This window comes from Anopheles merus, chromosome 3L (assembly GCF_017562075.2).
Source record: "Anopheles merus strain MAF chromosome 3L, AmerM5.1, whole genome shotgun sequence".
Taxonomy (NCBI): Eukaryota; Metazoa; Arthropoda; class Insecta; order Diptera; family Culicidae; genus Anopheles; species Anopheles merus.
In genome coordinates this window covers 1,644,519-1,665,392 of record NC_054085.1, presented here as the reverse complement: position 1 = coordinate 1,665,392, position 20,874 = coordinate 1,644,519, and the positions used below count along the sequence as shown (strand labels likewise).

The 20,874-nt window shown below is 42.7% G+C and overlaps 1 protein-coding gene across 1 annotated transcript; it reads left to right on the top strand.

Moving 5' to 3' along the window:
* The first annotated feature begins 936 nt into the window (after positions 1-936).
* LOC121598794 (dynein beta chain, ciliary-like) lies at positions 937-17,999 on the top strand. The gene is given in 27 exon segments (XM_041926077.1): positions 937-1,084; positions 1,206-1,336; positions 1,411-1,858; positions 1,958-2,118; positions 2,213-2,386; positions 2,456-2,493; positions 2,561-3,076; positions 3,129-3,246; positions 3,249-3,393; positions 3,486-5,508; positions 5,590-5,862; positions 6,733-6,996; positions 7,063-7,656; positions 7,734-8,680; positions 8,742-8,943; positions 9,031-9,743; positions 9,868-11,044; positions 11,223-11,584; positions 11,759-11,915; positions 12,143-13,492; positions 13,570-13,739; positions 13,808-14,305; positions 14,366-15,047; positions 15,111-15,427; positions 15,488-16,904; positions 16,988-17,269; positions 17,399-17,999. Coding segments are annotated over 27 exon segments (13,434 nt in total). The 5' UTR covers positions 937-971; the 3' UTR covers positions 17,561-17,999.
* Positions 18,000-20,874: the final 2,875 nt, after the last annotated feature.

Here is a 20,874-nt window from a genome sequence, read left to right as displayed (position 1 = left end):
AAGTTTGTACGAAACTATGCTACAAAAAATCCAACTGCTCCATTTTGTTGACTCGATTTAATCAAATTCGTGACTTTAATGGATCGTTGAGCTAATTATCATCCAATCTCTCGGATGCTACAGCAGGCTGAGGAGCAATGTGTTACTTAAAGCAGAACATGGATAGGATTTGCGTTGTGTACAATTAAAGCGTTGTGCATTAACCAGTTTATCGTAGTATTATGATATCTTTCAGGAACAAGAGGGTTTTTCCTTTTTGTCTTGATTTTAGGTAAAAACTTTTCAATGCTTTTTATAACAAAAAGCTGCAAAGTTTGTTTTGTTTGTTTTTGTGTTGTTTTTTTGTTTTAAATTGAATTCTATTTATGATTTAAAAGTACATATTATTCTTTTTTTCTTTTTTCAATTCCAATCGACCAGAACATCGTTAATAATATGTTTCACATATTAAACTTCAAGTTTAATTAAAGAAATAGTTCCTTAAACATTCAATAAAATCTTTTCAAAGCGTTCTGTTTCAATAAACTTATTACGACTCAGATACTATGATATAATTTATGCAAACCGACGGAAAAAAGCTAAGAATAAAAACACTCGCTCAACCAAAAAAAAATTGCCAAAGATGCTCCGGATGTGAATAACGATTGTTGGGCATAAGTGTACCATTAGTTTGTTTTTATGTGCCTCGTTTTATCGGTTATCTTTGTATCTTACGGCCACAATTAGTAATTATATGTGAAATCGTCGACAGTGGTACTGCAATAGATATAAAGCGAAGTTTGTAAGCGTGCTTGTTAAAAACAATTAAAATTACAAATACCCCCAAACTACAGTCTTTGAAAACTCACAAAACTACAAGTTTTACTGTTGGATGATTTAAACATGGATAATAAGAATGTTTTCGATTTTCTTTCGTTTCATGTTGTATAGAGCTTCAAACATAAAAATATTACACACCACCACCTACAATCATGGAAGGAGCCGGAGGAAGTAGCAACTCTGATCCACGATTTGAGTTTCTGGGATCGTTTGTGCAGAAAACGCTCAAGTTGAAACCAGAAAAATGGCACAGATTAGTTACACTGTACGGATAGTGCTTTTCCCAAAGATTTGAAGCAAACAGTTTCTAAATCGTTTCAATTAATTATTTTCTTTCTTTCTTTGCCATTTTTCCCCTTTGCCACCTGTCTGATTATTCTGTGCAGAGAGGAACACAAGGCAGTTCTGAAAGAGTTTTTTGACAATGCACAAACTGTCGTTATGATTATTATTCTTACACCATCTGCACAATTAATTCCACTTGTGAGTTTTCCAATACAACAACTTAAAAATAAAGGTAAACTTCATCATGCTATTTATAACAATAACATATAACTTTGCAATACCAATGATTTGGATACACTTTTACAGGTGTTTACTTTGTTAAGAAGAACCCAATCGATGTGCCTCGCGATGGCTGCAAAGATGTGCTAGTGGTTGGTGATCTTGCAACGCGAACCATCGACCAGCTGTCCTGTCTGGTCGATGAAGTTTTTGTTCCCCTTCTTTCGAACTCTGACAACCACCTCGGATGGCCTGAAATGGTAGCACAAGACGTACAAAAGCAAGTTCACAGTCTTAAGAGCACGGTTTATCAAGTTCAGGGTCAAGTTAGTGGACAGACCGTTCTACCAATGCCCGTGGGAGTTGATAAATGTGTGCAGACGGCCAAAGAACTGGTTGTCAACTCGGAATGTTCGATTAATCTTTATCTGAAGAGCGCAATCGAAGGTGTTGTTATAAAATGGGCCACACAAGTAAATGATGTCATGCTGGAGTCTAGTGCAAATGCATTCAATGGCGGTCAAAATCCTGTTCCCTCTGTCGGTAATATTACTTTTACATAAATTACATGCATTTATTACAGAAAAAAACTTCTCTCAAACAATTTTACATTCCCTTTGCGTATAATATTAATACATTACAGAAATAACTTTTGGAACAATCGTCTTAAAAATCTGACATACATTTACGAGCAACTACGCCACGAACGTATTCGCAGCATGGCACTAATTCTAGAATACACAGATAGTGCATACTATCCCTGCTTTAAAACACTCTTCAAGAACGTTGTAACAGGTTAGTCCTGTATTGCGTACTGATGTCTGCTTTCTAAAATATATTTCATTTATTTACTACATCCTCTACTTTGCTGTCGATCTTTCTTGTATAGCTTTGGCTGAGGCACGTGATATAACACTTTATTTGAACCCTCTCACGAGACACTTCCAGCAACTGGAAGACACTGAGTTTTCAGAGTGCAAAGTTTTGTTAAAACCACTGCTGCACGTCGTTTGTTTGATTTGGTCTAATTCTCTATATTATTGTCATTCTGCAAAATTGATTGGTAAGTTCTACTAGCGATTGGTAAGCAGTTTTTTGTCAAGACGTTTTCAATTATTTTATTCTAAAACAGTACTCCTTCGTCAAATATGTAATTTAATCATACAGCAGGTAAGATAAATGTCGCTTCGATTCGATGGCACGACTATTTTGACTATTTCATTTGCATCTCTTATAGGCCAAACGCTTTTTGGATCCATCCTCTATCTTTCATACTGATATCGACGAGGCCATGCAGAGAATATCCCTGTCGATACAAATTCTTAAATATTTTCGCACAGTATACGATGAATATAAGGATAACATTGCACCCTTCTTTCAGGAACGTCCCGTGGTAAACTGGACATTCCATCCTAATGCCGTGTTCGAACGATATAATGCTTTCCTTGATCGATTATTCACCATTCAATGGTTTTTCAATACCGTCATTGAATTTCTCAAACTGGAGAAAGTTGAAATCGGTGGACTTAAAGGACGGGCGTTAAGTGCCCGAATTACAGGTGTATCTGTAGAGTTCAATCAGTGTTTTTCACTATTTGCTTCGAAAACCTACGACGTTCTCGATCCCGACGATCCTACGTTCAAGGAAGATTTTCTAAAGTTCCAGGATCGTATCCTTGAGCTTGATCTCAAGCTTGCTGCAATCCTATGCCAAGCTTTTGACGATTGTCACAACTTGGAAAGTGTATTTAAGGTAAGTTGTTAAAATTATTACGTTCCAAATGTAACATTGCTTCTTTTTGCAGCTAATTAGTATCGTTGGAACTGTGTTGGATCGACCAAAAATTAAAGAAGAGTTCACCAACAAATACAGACAAATTTTGGTAATGATTGATGAAGAGCTCAGCACGTGTGAAAATATTTTGCTCAGCAGATGGAACACTACCGCAAAGAAGGATACATTTTCGTTGATCGTAGTGCACCGCCGGTTACTGCTGCTCTTCGTTGGGTGTTGCAGCTCACGAATCGGATCACTTCCCCCATCAAACAATTCCAAACATTGCAGCATCCGTAAGTCTAACGCCTTTAATTCGTACTGTGAAAGATATATTATAATCATATTTGTTTTCCATTTTTAACACCCATCTTCCTTTCCTCTGCAGAGTCGTGCAATCCGACGAAGGTGCAGCGCTGATTGCTCGTTTTGATGTGCTGATTGCTAAGCTGAAAGAGTTTGAACGATCCATTTTCGATGGCTGGGCAAAGGAGGTGCCTGAAACTATAGAAGCACATCTAGACACGCCATTGATTATACGGAAGAAAAACTCTCCCGAGCTTCTGCTTAACTTTAGCCCACAGCTGTTCGCTATCCTGAGGGAAGTGCATTACCTACGGCTAATGGAAAAGGAAGACATCCCACCGAGAGGCCTTGAGTTTTCGGACAGAAGTGAAATCTATCGATCCTACACGCTTAACCTGGAAAAAACCGTCGATTGGTATAACAAGATACGTAAAAATTGCACCAAAGTTGAACTAGAGTTGATCAAGGGTGAAATCGAACACATCGATGCTCTGTTGGAGCGGGCGATTCACGAACTTACCTGGAACTCGGAAGACATTCAAGACTACATGATGCAAATACGCGACCCGGTCGAGCAGTTGCAAAAGCGAATGCAAAGCATTCAAAACAATTTACAGGATATTCGCACCACCATGTCTGCCTGGGCAAAGCTACCTTTGTTTGAGCGGAAAGACTCTAAGAAGGACACGGTACTGTGCTTGGAGGAGCGTAACGATCGTAAAACTAAACGCTACGCAGAATTGGAGGCGGCGGCAGTCAAGGTTCATCAGCTGCTTGACATGAACTTGAAATTGTTCGGAATGGAGGATGACCAGGAAGATCCCAACTGGGTTGAATATGTGAAATTTGTTGATAACATAGTGTACGAAAATTTACTCTTCATGATTGGCATTAGCATTGGCTATCTGGCCGAAAATATGGACGTAGGTAACAATCTTGCACCGCTGTTTGAATCACGCTTAGAGCTACTAGAGCCCCAACTAGTGTTTGTACCTTCACTGAATCCAAATGATATTAATGGGTTTACTGCACTGCTAGCTGGGCTAGTTAACGATATAACGTACATGTCTTCGCTGATTCCGCGTTTGCTTAAAACGGCCAACAAAACATACGAACAGATCATCACTAAGAACAACGATATACAGGAGATGAAAGTGGAAATTTTGCAAGGCGTTGATAAAGTGATACAAGAAGCAGCCGAGTTTTGCGGAGACTTTGAGCGCTACTCCTACCTCTGGCTGGAGGATCGCGAGTACAGCATGGAAACATTCCTCGCGTATGGCCGCCAGTTGGAAGCGGATGAGATTGAGCTGATCATCAATAAAGATCCGGATGCGCCCAAGCCGTGCCCGCCAACAATTGAAGCCTTCCGAGAGCAAATTGATCACTACGAGTCCCTCTACCAGGAAATAGAAAAAATTGAATCTTTCCAAATATTTAACTCATGGTTTCAAGTGGACGTGCGTCCTTTCCGGCAGTCTCTGATGAATATCGTGCGCAAGTGGGGCAACATGTTCAAAGAACATTTGGTAAACAACGTTACCCATAGCCTCACCGATCTTGGAAACTTTATTCGCAAGGCAGACGAAGGGTTGCTTCAGATCGTGAAAGAAGGTGACTATGAAGGATTGGTTAACATCATGGCCTATCTATTGCACGTTAAGGAGCGAACTGCAACTACGGATGAAATGTTTGAACCGATGAAAGACACCATCGAGCTGCTCAAGTACTATGATATGGATATTCCAGAAGAGGTTAACGTGTACCTTCAGGAACTGCCGGAGCAGTGGGCTAACACGAAGAAAATTGCACTCACCGTCAAGCAGCAGGTAGCGCCACTGCAAGCTAATGAGGTCGTCGGCATACGAAATCGGATTGCCATGTTCGATGTTCATATTACCGTTTTTCGTGATGTGTTTCGTACATATGAATTTTTCAAATACGATTGCCTAGAACCGTACATTCTTCTCGATCGTATCGATGGCGATGTCAATCGGTTGGAAAAAGATATGTCAGACATACAGGAATCGGGTAGCTTGTTTGAAGTATCTGTGCCAGAGTTTAAGTTGCTTCGCCAGTGTCGCAAGGAAATGAAAATGCTCAAGGTGGGTGAAATCAAAATGATTACGCTTGTTGCTGCCAATCGCTGCCAACTTCACCCCTTTATTCTTTACCCTCACCTACAGCAATTGTGGGACTATGTATTCATCGTCCGTACCAGCATTGAGGATTGGAAAACGACTCCTTGGCGAAAAGTGGACGTGGAAAACATGGACATTGAGTGCAAAAAGTTTGCCAAGGATATTCGCCTCCTCGACAAGGAAATGCGCCCCTGGGATACATACATTACACTTGAATCGACGGTCAAGAACATGCTCACTTCGTTGCGTGCCGTCGGCGAGCTACAAAATCCCGCCATCCGTGAGCGGCATTGGAATCAACTGATGTCCTCCACAAAGGTTACTACTACAATTCACTATGGAAAAATGGTGTTAATTATTTGATACCGATCAATGGGTTTAATTTTTTTATTTTAAAATTGCATATTAAACCATTTGTGTGTTCTTTTCCTTTTCAACAAGCGAGCCAAGTGCGATGTTTCAATCAAAAGTCAACCACATTTAAATCATAATGTTGATGCATGCCGTTACCGTATCGTAAAATATCATAAATCTAATAATAGAAAACTGAAACGTCTACAGGCTCTTTATTACAATGTGCTGATCGAAGATTATAACGATCATGAACTAAAACAAAAAGCATGCAAAGCGAAACCATAACACCTTTACTACTTACCACTGCATGGTTACTGATTGCTGTACTAAAAATTGGTACCATTTTTGCTTATAGCACAAACACTCGTAGTTCGCTTTTGATTGAAACACCGATTATGCTCGCACAAGTGCACCGCTATAAAGCAATTTCCAAGCAATTCGCGTTTCTAATTTTGATTCTTTTTACTGTGATTCAATGTTTCTATTTTTTATTTCAACGTTGAATGTGAGTATGTACTAATTATTCGGGATTGCTTTGTAAATAACGGTGTTACACTATTTACCTTTCCGCTAATCCAGCCACATTACACAAACGTCATAATGTGTACCCTGTATATACACAAATATTAATTGTTCTGTACATATCGTTGCTTGTATTCCAGAGTTTAGCAAATCTTCCACCTGAAATTACAGTAAGTTTCCTAGCGATGTATATAAGCTTCCAAAAGCTGTCTTACTTTTTTCTGTGTTACATTAATGCAACTGTATTGCCCCGCCGTTGCTAATAAATCCACTGATATAATTGTACCTTTGAACTCAACATACACACGACAGGTAACATTCATCATGGACAAAAACACAACCCTTTCTGATCTGCTAGCATTGAATCTACACGAATGTGAAGAAGAGGTGAAAAATATCGTCGACAAGGCTGTAAAAGAAATGTCGATGGAGAAAATTCTACGTGACCTACATTCTGTGTGGAATGGTAGTCCAAATACCAAAATGATGGAATTTGAATATGAAACTCATCTTCGAACCGGTTCCACCTTGCTAAAAGCATCCGAGGAGTTGATCGAAACGCTAGAGGAAAATCAGGTAATGATCTCATTTATATGTTGCTTCCAGACTTTTGGCTATTAACCAATATCTTATGATACACAGGTTGTGCTACAGAATTTAATTACATCTAAATTCATTGCACACTTCTTAGAGGAGGTGTCCGAGTGGCAGAAGAAGTTAACAACCGCTGATCAAGTCATTACGGTATGGTTTGAGGTACAGCGTACCTGGGCCCATCTCGAATCAATCTTTATGAGCTCGGATGACATTCGAATGCAACTACCAGTCGATTCAGAACGTTTCGACAATATCGACGCAGAGTTTAAGATAATGATGGAGGAGATGGCTAAAAACTCCAACGTCATTCATGCTACCAACCGGGAGGGATTGGTCGACAAACTAGACAACCTGCAGAGTCAGCTGGCATTGTGCGAGAAAGCGCTGGCCGAGTACCTGGAAACGAAGCGACTTTACTTTCCTCGATTTTATTTTGTGTCAGCTGCCGATCTGTTGGACATTCTCAGCAACGGTAATCGACCGGAAGTCGTGTGCAAACATTTGACCAAATTGTTCGATTCGATAGCTAAGCTCAAGCTAGAGCCCAACGATGATGGTCACAGCAAGAAAGCATTGGGAATGATTGCAAAAGATACTGAATATGTTAAATTTTTCGAGTTCTGTAACTGCACGGGAGCTGTAAGTGCATATACGGCTGTGTACATTTACTTACCTTACTTAACGATTGGTTTGGGTTTATGTATATGTGTTTTTAGGTGGAAGTGTGGCTAAATCGAATCCAGATTGCGATGAGAACATCGTTGCGCAACTACATTGCGGAAGCCGTGGTAGCTTATGAAGAAAAGCAACGCGAGCACTGGTTGTTCGATTACCCAGCTCAGGTATCACTGTGCGGCACACAAATCTGGTGGTCAACGGAAGTAAACATTGCCTTCAGTCGACTCGAGGAAGGATACGATAATGCTATCAAGGATTACTACAAGAAGCAAATCTCTCAACTCAGCACACTCATTACGCTTTTGCTCGGAGAGCTTACGAGAGGCGATCGGCAAAAAATTATGACCATCTGCACCATCGACGTCCATTCACGGGACGTTGTTAGCAAGCTGATTCAATCAAAGGTGGAATTTGCGTCCGCGTTTCAGTGGCAATCGCAGCTGCGACACCGTTGGGACGACATGGAAAAAGATTGTTTCGCTAACATTTGTGATGCACAGTTCTGCTACAGCCACGAATATCTGGGCAATACTCCACGTTTAGTGATCACCCCGTTGACCGATCGCTGCTACATTACGTTGACCCAGTCGCTGCATCTGGTAATGGGAGGTGGTCCAGCTGGCCCTGCTGGTACGGGGAAAACGGAAACAACCAAGGATCTTGGACGAGCTCTTGGAATCATGGTGTACGTGTTCAACTGCTCCGAGCAGATGGACTACAAATCGTGCGGAAACATCTACAAAGGACTAGCCCAAACCGGTGCCTGGGGTTGTTTCGATGAATTCAACCGAATTTCGGTAGAAGTGTTATCAGTCGTTGCGGTACAGGTGAAATCCGTGCAGGATGCCATTCGGGACAAAAAGTCCAAGTTTGACTTTATGGGAGAGTTCATCGCCTGCGTTCCAACCGTTGGTATCTTTATTACCATGAACCCAGGTTATGCTGGCCGAACTGAGCTGCCGGAAAATTTAAAGGCCCTATTTCGGTAAGTTTTGCAGTGTGGTAAGTCGAAATTGTAAGCTATTTTGTTGTAAATAATTTTTCAGCCCATGTGCTATGGTTGTCCCTGATTTCGAGCTTATCTGCGAAATTATGTTGGTTGCTGAAGGTTTCCAAGATGCCAGAGTACTAGCACGGAAGTTTATCACGCTGTACACGCTGTGCAAAGAGTTACTCTCCAAGCAGGATCATTACGATTGGGGTCTACGTGCAATCAAATCTGTTCTAGTGGTTGCTGGTTCCTTGAAAGTAAGTAATGTTTTGCATTCTACACTACTATGTGCAATCAACAGCTCATGGTCATGTTTAATCGTTCTACTACATGTATACTTTTAGCGCGGTGATCCTGGTCGACCGGAGGAGGAAGTGCTGATGCGAGCTCTTCGTGACTTCAACATTCCCAAAATCGTGACTGACGATATGCCTGTGTTTATGGGTTTGATCGGTGATCTGTTCCCAGCGCTGGACGTACCAAGAAAGCGCGATTTGGAATTTGAGAAAACCGTCAAACAGGCTACGCTAGATCTGGCCTTACAGCCGGAAGATAATTTCATACTGAAGGTTGTTCAGCTGGAAGAACTGTTAGAAGTCCGCCATTCCGTCTTTATTGTCGGCAATGCGGGCACGGGCAAGACACAAGTTTGGAAGACACTCTACAAAACTTACCAAAATGTTAAGAAAAAACCACTATTCAACGATCTTAATCCAAAGGCAGTAACGAATGACGAACTGTTCGGTATCATTAATCCCGCAACGCGCGAATGGAAGGATGGCTTGTTTTCGGTCATCATGCGTGACCAGGCATCGCTCAGTGGGGACAATCCTAAATGGATCATCTTGGACGGTGATATTGATCCCATGTGGATCGAGAGTCTCAATACCGTTATGGACGACAACAAGGTGCTGACGCTTGCCTCGAACGAGCGCATTGCGCTCACACCCTACATGCGGTTGATCTTTGAAATTTCAAACCTTCGCACCGCCACCCCGGCCACGGTATCGAGAGCGGGCATTCTCTACATTAACCCACAGGATCTTGGATGGAATCCGTGAGAACTAAATGCTTTTAGTAGGCCGGCTGTAGTTCGGGGGCTGTGCAGCCTCCCTTGCTACATCCCCCGATCGATAGTACCGGCGTACTAAAACGAGTGTACCATACATGTGTACTTTCAGGTATGTTACAAGTTGGATTGAAACGAGGACCATTCCTGCGGAAAAATCCAACCTGGTCATTCTCTTCGACAAGTACATCCCAGCGTGCCTGGACAATATTCGAACGCGCTTCAAAAAAATCACACCCGTTGCCGAGATGGCCCACATACAAATGCTGTGTCACTTATTGGAGTGTTTACTGATACCAACCAATACTCCAGCAGATTGTCCCAAGGAGTGGCATGACCTATATTTTGTGTTCTCGTGCGTTTGGGCATTCGGTTCGGCTATGTTTCAGGATGCGGCCATTGATTACCGCATCGAGTTTAGCAAATGGTGGGTAAACGAGTTCAAAACCGTCAAGTTCCCACCGAATGGAACCGTGTTCGATTACTTCATCGACACGGAAACGAAACAGTGGACCCCCTGGACGGAGATTCTACCCAAGTTCGAGATGGACTGTGATCAGCCCTTACAGGCGGTTCTGGTGCATACCTCCGAGTCAATTCGATTGCGTTTCTTCCTCGACCTGCTTATGGACAGGGCGCATCCGGTGATGCTCGTTGGCATTGCCGGCTGCGGGAAGACCGTCGTGGTGAACGAGAAGCTTGGCAGCCTCTCGGAGAACTACGCCATTGCGAACATTCCGTTCAATTTTTACACCTCCTCGGAGATGCTGCAGAAAGTGATGGAGAAACCATTGGAGAAGAAAGCTGGACGGAACTATGGTCCGCCCGGTAGCAAGACTCTAATTTACTTCATCGACGATATGAACATGCCGGAAGTAGACGCTTACGGCACTGTCCAGCCGCACACGCTGATTCGACAACATCTCGACTACAACCATTGGTACGATCGGAACAAGCTAACGCTCAAAGACATCCACAATTGTCAGTACGTATCCTGCATGAACCCTACTTCCGGCAGTTTCACCATCAATCCCCGGCTACAGCGACACTTTTGCGTGTTCGCGGTCAGCTTCCCCGGTTCCGACGCCGTTACAACGATCTATCATTCGATTTTAGTTCAGCATTTTACGAATGCTGAGCAAAAGTTCAACATAGCCGTCACGAAAATATCACAAAATATTGTCGCAGCAAGTTTGGCATTACACACTAAAGTGGCACAAGTGTTTTTACCGACGGCCATCAAGTTTCACTATGTCTTCAATCTGCGCGACTTGACGAACGTGTTTCAGGTTAGAATACTTGATTGCTCATGCATTCGTCCGCTGTTTACTATTTTGCGCGGGAGCACGAGCAAACGATCGAACTGATTTTATTGGATTTTTTTCTATCCCTCACAACGCCTACCTTCCATTCGCTGCAACTGCCTTGGAACACGGATTCTCTCCTTTCTGGCTCATCCTATCATAGGGGCTGCTATTTAGCACCAATGATTGTTTGGTTTCGTCGAGCGATTTCATCCGACTGTGGCTTCATGAGACCCAACGCGTGTATGGCGACAAATTGCTAGACGACAAAGATATTGACAGTTTCACCAAAATGCAAAACGATCTCGTTAAAAAATCCTTCGAAGAGATCGACGAATCGATCGTCTTCGATAAGCCCAATATTTACTGCCACTTTGCTGGCGGTATTGGTGAACCTAAGTACATGCCCATTACCGACTGGGGCGTGCTGACTAAGCTTCTGCAGGAAGCGATGATGTCGTACAACGATCTCATTTCGGCCATGAACTTGGTGCTCTTTGAAGACGCCATGATGCACGTGTGCAGGTAGGATATACTTGGCGAATTACACGAATGTGTGTGAAGCGGTAACGGGAGTATCGGATCGGTATCACCGTTTATGTTCCGGGCAGCTCCTTTACCTACTCACACAGCAGCATGAGCTTTTAGAACCCATTTATATCAACCCACAGGCTATAACGATTTTATTCTCATACCCAGAATCAACCGAATATTGGAGTCGCCTAGAGGTAGCGCCCTGCTGGTTGGTGTTGGTGGCAGTGGCAAACAATCCCTGAGTCGATTGGCCGCCTTCATCTCCAGTTTGGAAGTTGCTCAAATTCAACTAAAAAAAGGCTACAGTGTCCTCGATTTAAAGGTTTGCTAAAATCTACTAATCCTACAGCTACCCCAACTTCCTTTTGATAAAGCAGTTGGTAAAAAACGCGATTTCAGATAACGGGCGTTTTGGTTTTTGGACATTTGTCCCGTTTGAACATATACTGCAGTGCTATCAAAGGAAGTTCTTTGTTTTTTTTTTTATTATTTCACAACAGTTTAACATGCATCATCCTGTTTGCTCTTTCCTTTCCGGATTCTTTCCAGAACGAGCTGTCGGGACTGTATCTGAAAGCAGGAATGAAAAATGTCGGCATTATGTTCCTCATGACAGACGCACAGATATCGAACGAGATCTTCCTAGTCATAATCAATGATTTGCTTTCTTCGGGTGAAATACCGGATCTGTTCCCGGACGACGAGGTAGAAAACATCATATCCGGCGTGCGAAACGAAGTCAAGGGTGCTGGATTGGTGGATTCGCGCGAAAACTGTTGGAAGTTCTTCATCGATCGCGTGCGACGACAGCTGAAAGTGGTGCTTTGCTTCTCGCCGGTCGGAGTTACCCTCCGTGTACGTTCACGCAAATTCCCCGCCATCATCACGTGCACTCAGATCAACTGGTTCCACGAATGGCCACAGGAAGCCTTAATGTCGGTGTCGTTGAGGTTCTTACAGGAGTTGACAGTTTTACCTGTTGAGTGCAGGGATTCGATTGCACGCTTTATGGCGTACGTACATACCTCCGTCAATTCGATGTCGAAGGTCTACCTTCAGAACGAGCGGCGGTACAACTATACCACGCCCAAGTCATACCTGGAGCAGATCAGCCTGTACGACAAACTGCTCAAAGAAAAGCATGGCGAGTTGCGCAAAAAAGTTGAACGTCTGGAGAATGGTTTGGAGAAGCTAAGAAACACCGCTGACCAAGTGGCGGCCCTCAAGCAGAAGTTAGCCGTCCAGGAGATTGAGTTGAAAGAGAAAAATGATGCAGCCGACGCGTTGATCGAAATTGTCGGCATAGAGACGGAAAAGGTGCAGACGGAGAAAGCGATCGCTGACGAAGAGGAACAGAAGGTGGCTATCATCGCTGAAGAGGTCGCCAAAAAGCAACGTGATTGTGAGGAAGATTTAGTCAAAGCTGAACCAGCTTTGCTAGCAGCTCAGGAAGCCTTAAACACGCTCAACAAGGCCAACCTGACTGAGCTGAAATCGTTCGGTTCCCCGCCGGGTGTGGTGACGAATGTCACCGCCGCTGTCATGGTATTGTTGGCACCAAATGGGAAAATCCCTAAGGATCGGAGCTGGAAAGCAGCAAAAATAACGATGGCTAAGGTTGATACGTTCTTAGATGCGTTGATCAACTACGATAAGGAACATATACATCCGGAAATCATAAAGGCTATTCAGCCGTATTTAAAAGATTCCGAATTTGAGCCCGACTTTGTACGTTCCAAATCTGCTGCTGCAGCCGGCCTTTGTGCCTGGGTTATCAACATTATCAAATTTTACGACGTTTATTGCGATGTGGAGCCAAAGCGACGGGCTTTGGCGGCTGCGAACGCTGAGCTTACGGCTTCACAGGAAAAATTGGCCAACATAAAGAGAAAAGTTGCTGTAAGTATCACCGCTCCGGAAAGATGCATCGCCACTGTTTTTTTTTTTTTACTCTTTTCCGATTATTTTCTGTACAGTCCCTCGAGGAGCAACTGGCAAAACTAACAGCCGACTTCGAGAAAGCAACTGCTGATAAATTACGCTGTCAGCAGGAAGCCGATGCCACACAAGCCACTATCCAGCTAGCAAACCGGCTTGTCGGAGGGTTGGCTAGTGAAAATGTTCGTTGGGCTGAAGCAGTTGCAGAGTAAGCTTTAAATACTGCTTTTTTGGCATAACATGTAGTGAGTGATTACTTTTTCTCCCAAATGACAGGTTCATGCAACAAGCCACTACGCTCCCGGGAGACATTTTACTCGTAACGGCCTTTATTTCCTATGTCGGTTGTTTCACCAAGCAATTCCGACTGGACATGATGAATAAGATGTGGCTCCCGTTCTTGCGAGCACTGGAACCACCCGTTCCCATTACCGACAGTCTTGATCCGTTGCGTTTGCTCACTGATGACACTCAAATCGCTACATGGCAAAATGAAGGACTCCCAAGCGATCGGATGTCGATTGAAAACGCCACTATTTTGAGCAACTCGGACCGCTGGCCATTGATGATCGATCCACAGTTACAGGGTATCAAATGGATCAAGCAAAAGTATGGCGATGTGTTGAAAGTTATACGCTTAGGTTCGAAGGGATACCTGGAGGTACTAGAAAAAGCGCTTGCCAAAGGCAGTACGGTATTGATTGAAAACATCAGCGAAAATGTTGATCCAGTGCTGGACTCTTTGCTTGGACGCAATCTCATCAAAAAGGGACGGTAAGCCATTTCAACGCAACTACGAAAACGATTTAAGTTCAAGTTTATCTTAAATTACAGTGCGATCAAAATCGGAGACAAAGAGGTCGAGTACAATCACAAATTTAGACTTATCCTGCACACTAAATTGGCTAATCCGCATTACAAGCCGGAGATGCAAGCGCAAACTACTTTGATCAACTTTACCGTCACCAGAGACGGCCTAGAGGATCAGCTGTTGGCAGAGGTGGTTAAGGCCGAACGACCTGACCTGGAGGAATTGAAGGCAGATCTAACCAAGCAACAGAATGACTTTAAAATTATGCTCAAACGGCTAGAGGACGATTTGCTATCGCGTTTGTCATCGGCCGGCGGTAACATTCTTGGCGACACTGCGCTGGTGGAAAATCTCGAGACGACCAAGAAGACGGCAGCAGAAATTGAGGAGAAAGTGTCTGAAGCCAAAGTCACCTCCAAGGAGATCGACGAAGCGCGTGAACACTACCGACCGGCAGCGGCCCGGGCCAGCTTGTTGTACTTCATTCTAAATGATCTGAACACCATCAATCCCATTTACCAGTTTTCGCTCAAAGCATTCAGTGTTGTGTTTCAAAAGGCCATTTCAAAAGCGGACTCAGCGGAGGAAGTGCCAGTGCGTGTGCGAAATTTGATCGATTGTATTTCCTTCTCCGTGTTTCAGTACACTACGCGCGGGTTGTTCGAATGTGACAAGTTGATTTTCATGTCCCAGATGACATTTCAGGTGAGCAAAGTATAGAGTTACTCGATGCATGTATCAACGAGCTTCCTTCACATTCGCTTACAGATTCTACTGATAAACGAGGAAATTACCCCAGCTGAGTTGGACTTCCTGCTGCGTTTTCCGATCAAACCGCATGTGACATCGCCGGTGGATTTTCTTACAAATACTGCCTGGGGAGGGATTTGCAGTTTGGCATCAAAGGATGAATTTAGAAATCTCGATCGTGATATTGAAACATCCTCCAAGCGCTGGAAAAAACTCATCGAATCGGAATGTCCGGAAAAGGAAAAGTTCCCCCAAGAGTGGAAGAACAAAACTGCACTTCAGCGCTTGTGTATGATGCGCGCCTTGCGTCCAGATCGCATGACCTATGCCATGACGTAAGTACCGATACAGTAGATATGCTTTTGATCTCATTTTGGGTAATTTGCTACTTTCAGAGATTTCATTGAGGAAAAACTCGGAGCAAGATACGTGGAGAATCGAACGATGGAGTTTGCCAAATCGTTCGAAGAAACCAGCCCTTCGACACCGATATTCTTCATCCTGTCTCCCGGCGTTAATCCTCTCAAGGATGTAGAAACGCTGGGGAAACAATTGGGCTATTCGGCGGATAATGGTAACTTCTATAATGTATCGCTAGGTCAGGGCCAGGAAGTGGTAGCCGAGTCCGCTATGGACAAAGCAGCATCTTCCGGTCACTGGGTTATTTTGCAAAACATTCATCTGGTTAAAAAGTGGCTGCCAGCGTTAGAAAAGAAGCTGGAGTTTTATTCCGAAGGATCGCACGATAACTATCGTGTGTTTATGAGTGCGGAGCCGGCTGCTACAGCATCGGCTCACATCATTCCGCAGGGTATTCTGGAGTCGTCGATTAAAATCACCAACGAACCGCCAACCGGAATGCAGGCAAACATACACAAAGCTCTGGACAACTTTACACAGGAAACACTCGAAATGTGTGGCAAGGAGGCAGAATTTAAAGTGATCTTGTTTTCTCTCTGCTACTTCCACGCAGTCGTTGCGGAGAGACGCAAGTTTGGACCGCAAGGATGGAACAAAATTTATCCCTTCAATGTAGGTGATCTTAACATCTCGGTGTCCGTGCTCTACAACTACCTAGAGGCTAACACCAAAGTACCCTGGGAGGATCTGCGCTACCTGTTCGGAGAAATCATGTACGGTGGGCATATCACGGACGATTGGGATCGGCGCACGTGTATTACATATCTGGAGGAGCTGATGCAGCCAGATCTGGTCGATGGAGAGCTGTTCCTGGCGCCGGGATTCGCCGCACCTCCCAACACTGACTATGCCGGTTACCATGCGTACATCGACGAAGCTATGCCTCCGGAATCACCTTATCTCTATGGGCTTCATCCTAATGCAGAAATCGGCTTCCTAACTACCACGTCGGAGAACCTCTTCCGCACGGTGTTTGAGATGCAGCCCCGTGACGCAGGATCGGGATCCGGCACCACCGTTACCCGGGAAGACAAAGTGAAACAGGTGCTGGATGAAATCATGGAGAAGCTACCGGAAGAATTTAACATGGCGGAAATCATGGGCAAAGTTGAAGAGCGCACGCCTTACGTAATCGTAGCATTTCAAGAGTGCGAACGTATGAACTACCTTACCGGTGAGATAAAGAGAAGCTTGAAAGAACTTGACCTTGGTATGAAGGGCGAACTCACCATCACGTCCGATATGGAAGAACTGGAGAATTCTCTCTTCCTTGATCAGGTGCCTGCCGTATGGGCTTCTCGTGCTTATCCTTCGCTGTTAGGCCTCACCGGGTGGTTCGTGGATTTGCTACTTCGTTTGCGTGAGCTGGAAACCTGGTCGGCGGACTTTGTGGTACGTACTGCAACAGCTGAGCGTACATGTTTCTCGCCATCCTTCCCTAAAACTGATCGACTCTTTTCACACCTATTCTCCAGCTGCCCATTTCGGTATGGTTGGCCGGATTTTTTAATCCCCAGTCACTGTTAACAGCCATCATGCAGTCGACGGCCCGTAAGAACGAACTACCGCTAGACAAGATGTGCCTGCACTGTGACGTGACCAAAAAGCAAAAGGACGACTTCTCTGCCGGTCCTCGCGAAGGCGCGTACGTTCATGGTATATTTATGGAGGGTGCTCGGTGGGACGTACAGCAGAGCATTATTATGGAATCGAAATTGAAGGAACTGTATCCCCAAATGCCGGTCATAAACATTAGGGTAATGTTGCTAGGGAAGCGTAACGCAGCGATTTGTTTCAGCTTCCCTTTCCATTATATTTTTAGACACATTTCTCACCTTTCTATTGTTGTGTGTGTGTTTTTTTTTTTTTTGCTTTCTATCAATCAGGCACTCACCCAGGACAAACAGGATCTACGTAACATGTATGAATGTCCGGTCTACAAAACCAGGACACGTGGCCCAACGTACATTTGGACGTTTAACCTTAAAACCAAGGACAAACCAGCCAAATGGACCCTCGCTGGAGTTGCTTTACTGTTACAAGTTTAATTGTGTGATTGCGTTGTTGTACTATATTTTAAAAACGGTTTTCTGTGTACTTTTTTGCACCTGTAGCAATTGTTTGGCGTTTTCTTTGTGACATATAAATAATCAATAACTAGGAATAGTAATTATTAATACTTTATCAATAAATTAGAGCACCTACAGCACTGAACCAAATAACATCTTATTATTATTATATATTATCCAATATGGAGTTTTATGAGCAATTTACAACATTTTATTTTAAGATACAATTATAGAGTTTTAAATGGTCAAAATATGCAATGCAGGTACTTTGCAAACATTAATTTGGAATGATTCCCTCTCAAGTTCAATTCAAGCTAAAATTTAATTTATATATTTGACTGTAGGAAGAAAAACACATTATCTACATTATGAGTAAATGATGATTATGAATCATTATTATTAGGAATTATTGACCGCCTTCAAGAACATTTTTTTATAATAATTAATAATTTATTAATGTATTAATTTATTAATTTTTTAATTTATTTATTTATGTATTTGTTTATTTATTTATTTACTTAACAGACGTACCTATTGGTCTAATTGGTCAAACGGACCTAATGGTCAAACGCATTCATGCATTATTAAACCCTCGTTTTTCTTTCAATTTACGATTTGTGAATGTCATAAAATTTTATACAGTTACTTCTAATAACCAAAAGTCTAGATAAAAAAAATCTAACTTTGACATTATTACATTCCATATGAAGAAATAATATTCTGAACATTTGTTAAAAATTACAGTGTTCCGTCTACAATTAGAAATATTGAGTTTATTTATGGCAATTCTATGATTATAACCTTTCAATACACAGGGTAATCAGTCCTACATATGGAAGGGCATGGTTCGTATGGAACCCATGACGGGTATGTTGTAAAGTCGTAGGTGTTAACGACTGTATCACAGAACTGGCTCTAAGATCGATATGTTACTTCGAATTTGGCAAGAGCGCTTTCTTTTCAAACTGTTTTATATATTTTTACCCAGTGTGACTATTTTTCTGATCTTCAAAAGCACGCAACTGAGCTATGCGTATACCATACTAACTTGGTAACGTTTTACATGCTGCCGTTTGCGCAAATTATATTGTGCATATTTGTCGAAGCTTTTTTGTGTATTATTTACAATCTTTCGAATATCTGTCATATTTTTTGATAATCTTAATGTACTAAAGAAAAATACTTTCTCAGTAATTGACTATTGTCCCAAATGAGTGGTTGTGACGTCGTGAAACATGATTCGTTAGATTCAATATTCTGTTGAATGAAACACCACAAAAAGGACACTTGTTTGACTTCTCTCTCGTATACCTCTGTGACTGCATATTTAACTCATAATCAGGGGGAAATTTTCGCAGACATGGAGATTGAGGCGATGGAAAAAGTTACGTTTAGTGAAAAAATATCTAATAAAATATATCACACTTGAACATGACGGAGTTTATACTGTGTTTTACACCATCACGCTCTGTACATAAACCGTACGCGGCAAATCACTTGTCTTATAAAATATAAAATTCAAACGATGCTTATTTCACGAGACTAAAGTTTTACAACGACATTTTCGTTAAAGTAGCTTGTGCAATGAAACGGTTGGAAAGACAAATGTTTTGACATGTGATACGCAAAGTAATTGGGGTTTTGCCCCAATATGGCACACCGCTTTTACCAAGACATTTTCTAGGTTTGTTTTTCTAACCCATTTCCGGTAGAGGCAAATTCGGTGAAAGGCAAGGAATTACCTTCTAGCCTTTGAAACCCATATGAAGCGAAGTAATGTATGGTAATACTAGAACTATTTGAAGGCATCCAGTGCAATTGCTTGAAGTCTTGCAAGCAAATATTTAGTATATGTTAATGTTAATGTTAATCTAAATTACCACGCTTGAAAACTGCATCGTGAGCTACAATTCGACGCACAATACTTCCAGTCCATGGTGTAGGGCAATTGAAAATGATTAGATTCAAAATAATTACAACGAACACATTCAAACTTTGTTGTTATCTTCATTAGTTTAAATTGGAAAGTTGTTTGATATTTCTCTGAGCTATTTCCATCTCGCTCGTTCGATTTGAATTTTTTGTTTTATCCAACAATTCAATGTTGATTTCATCATACAACTTTTTACGTTGTTAATAGTGAGGAACTTTTCCTGGGATCAAAAACCGATTTTCATGAGCTCGCCAACGCTCCAAATCGGTGCGATTTTTTTTTGAGGGTTTTTGAGGGTTCAAGATGGCCGCCAAAAAGATCGCGTCGGTGTGCGATTGTGTTGATGGACAAAATTAAATGGCCAAAAAAATAAATACACTCCACCACTCCTCCACCTCCCCCTCATTGATCCCACGGGGTTCTATATTTCATGTGGGTGCCATATTAGCATCTGCGCTCCGCCGGCTCACTTACTCATACATGTTCCACTATCGCATCAGCAGATCCGGTGGTGACTTGATGGTTACAAAGCTATATCAAACAAGCGTAGGTGTAGGTGGAACTCAAATAAGTAAAAAAATATGTGAACAAGTTTCATGCATGATCGCCATTAGTGTTGTGCACTAAGAGCAAGAGGTACTACGGAGGGCTCCAATCTTTAAATTGAGAGCTCTGAGCTTTCCCTTTTTTCATTCGATGTGGCTCTTTGCTCACCTCTTATCTAGAACTTTATTCACTAGACATGCAATTTGCAACGTGCATATTCTTTACTCTCATTCTAACGAACGATAACGGTCAAAATATGGACACACTCTCACCAATCAACCAATGTGATAATACGCTGTATCAAAGATAACGGTATAATCATCAATAACTAGTCAATACTTGAGAGCAGAGAGCCAAGCGCGTGTATCTTAGTTCGTATTAATCGCAATCCCGCTGAGGGAATTTTTCTATCAGCGTTCCGCTCTGATCTACGTCGCAACGCTTTCAAAACACACTACACCATCAGTTCCCAGCATCGCTATACGTTTCGTCGATCACATATTGTATTCTCCGCTGCATCATCAATACCACACTCTACCATCAGTGTCGCAATCTTCGCTCAGTTTCGCGCTTCAAAACGACCCGTTGGTGCAGTGAGTTTGGGTCGGGAATTGAACCTACCATGACCCGTCCCGACTCGAATTCGCTGCACCAACGGGACGGAGTCGCTATTGCACCTACTGAACCTACTTGTACCTTTCGTGTCGACCCGAACTACTCCGGGTCGCTTATGGATGACTCCGACCCGGTAGGTTCGGGTCGACCCGCACATTACTAGTACATAGCATCGCTATCATGTGTCTTCTTGTGGCAT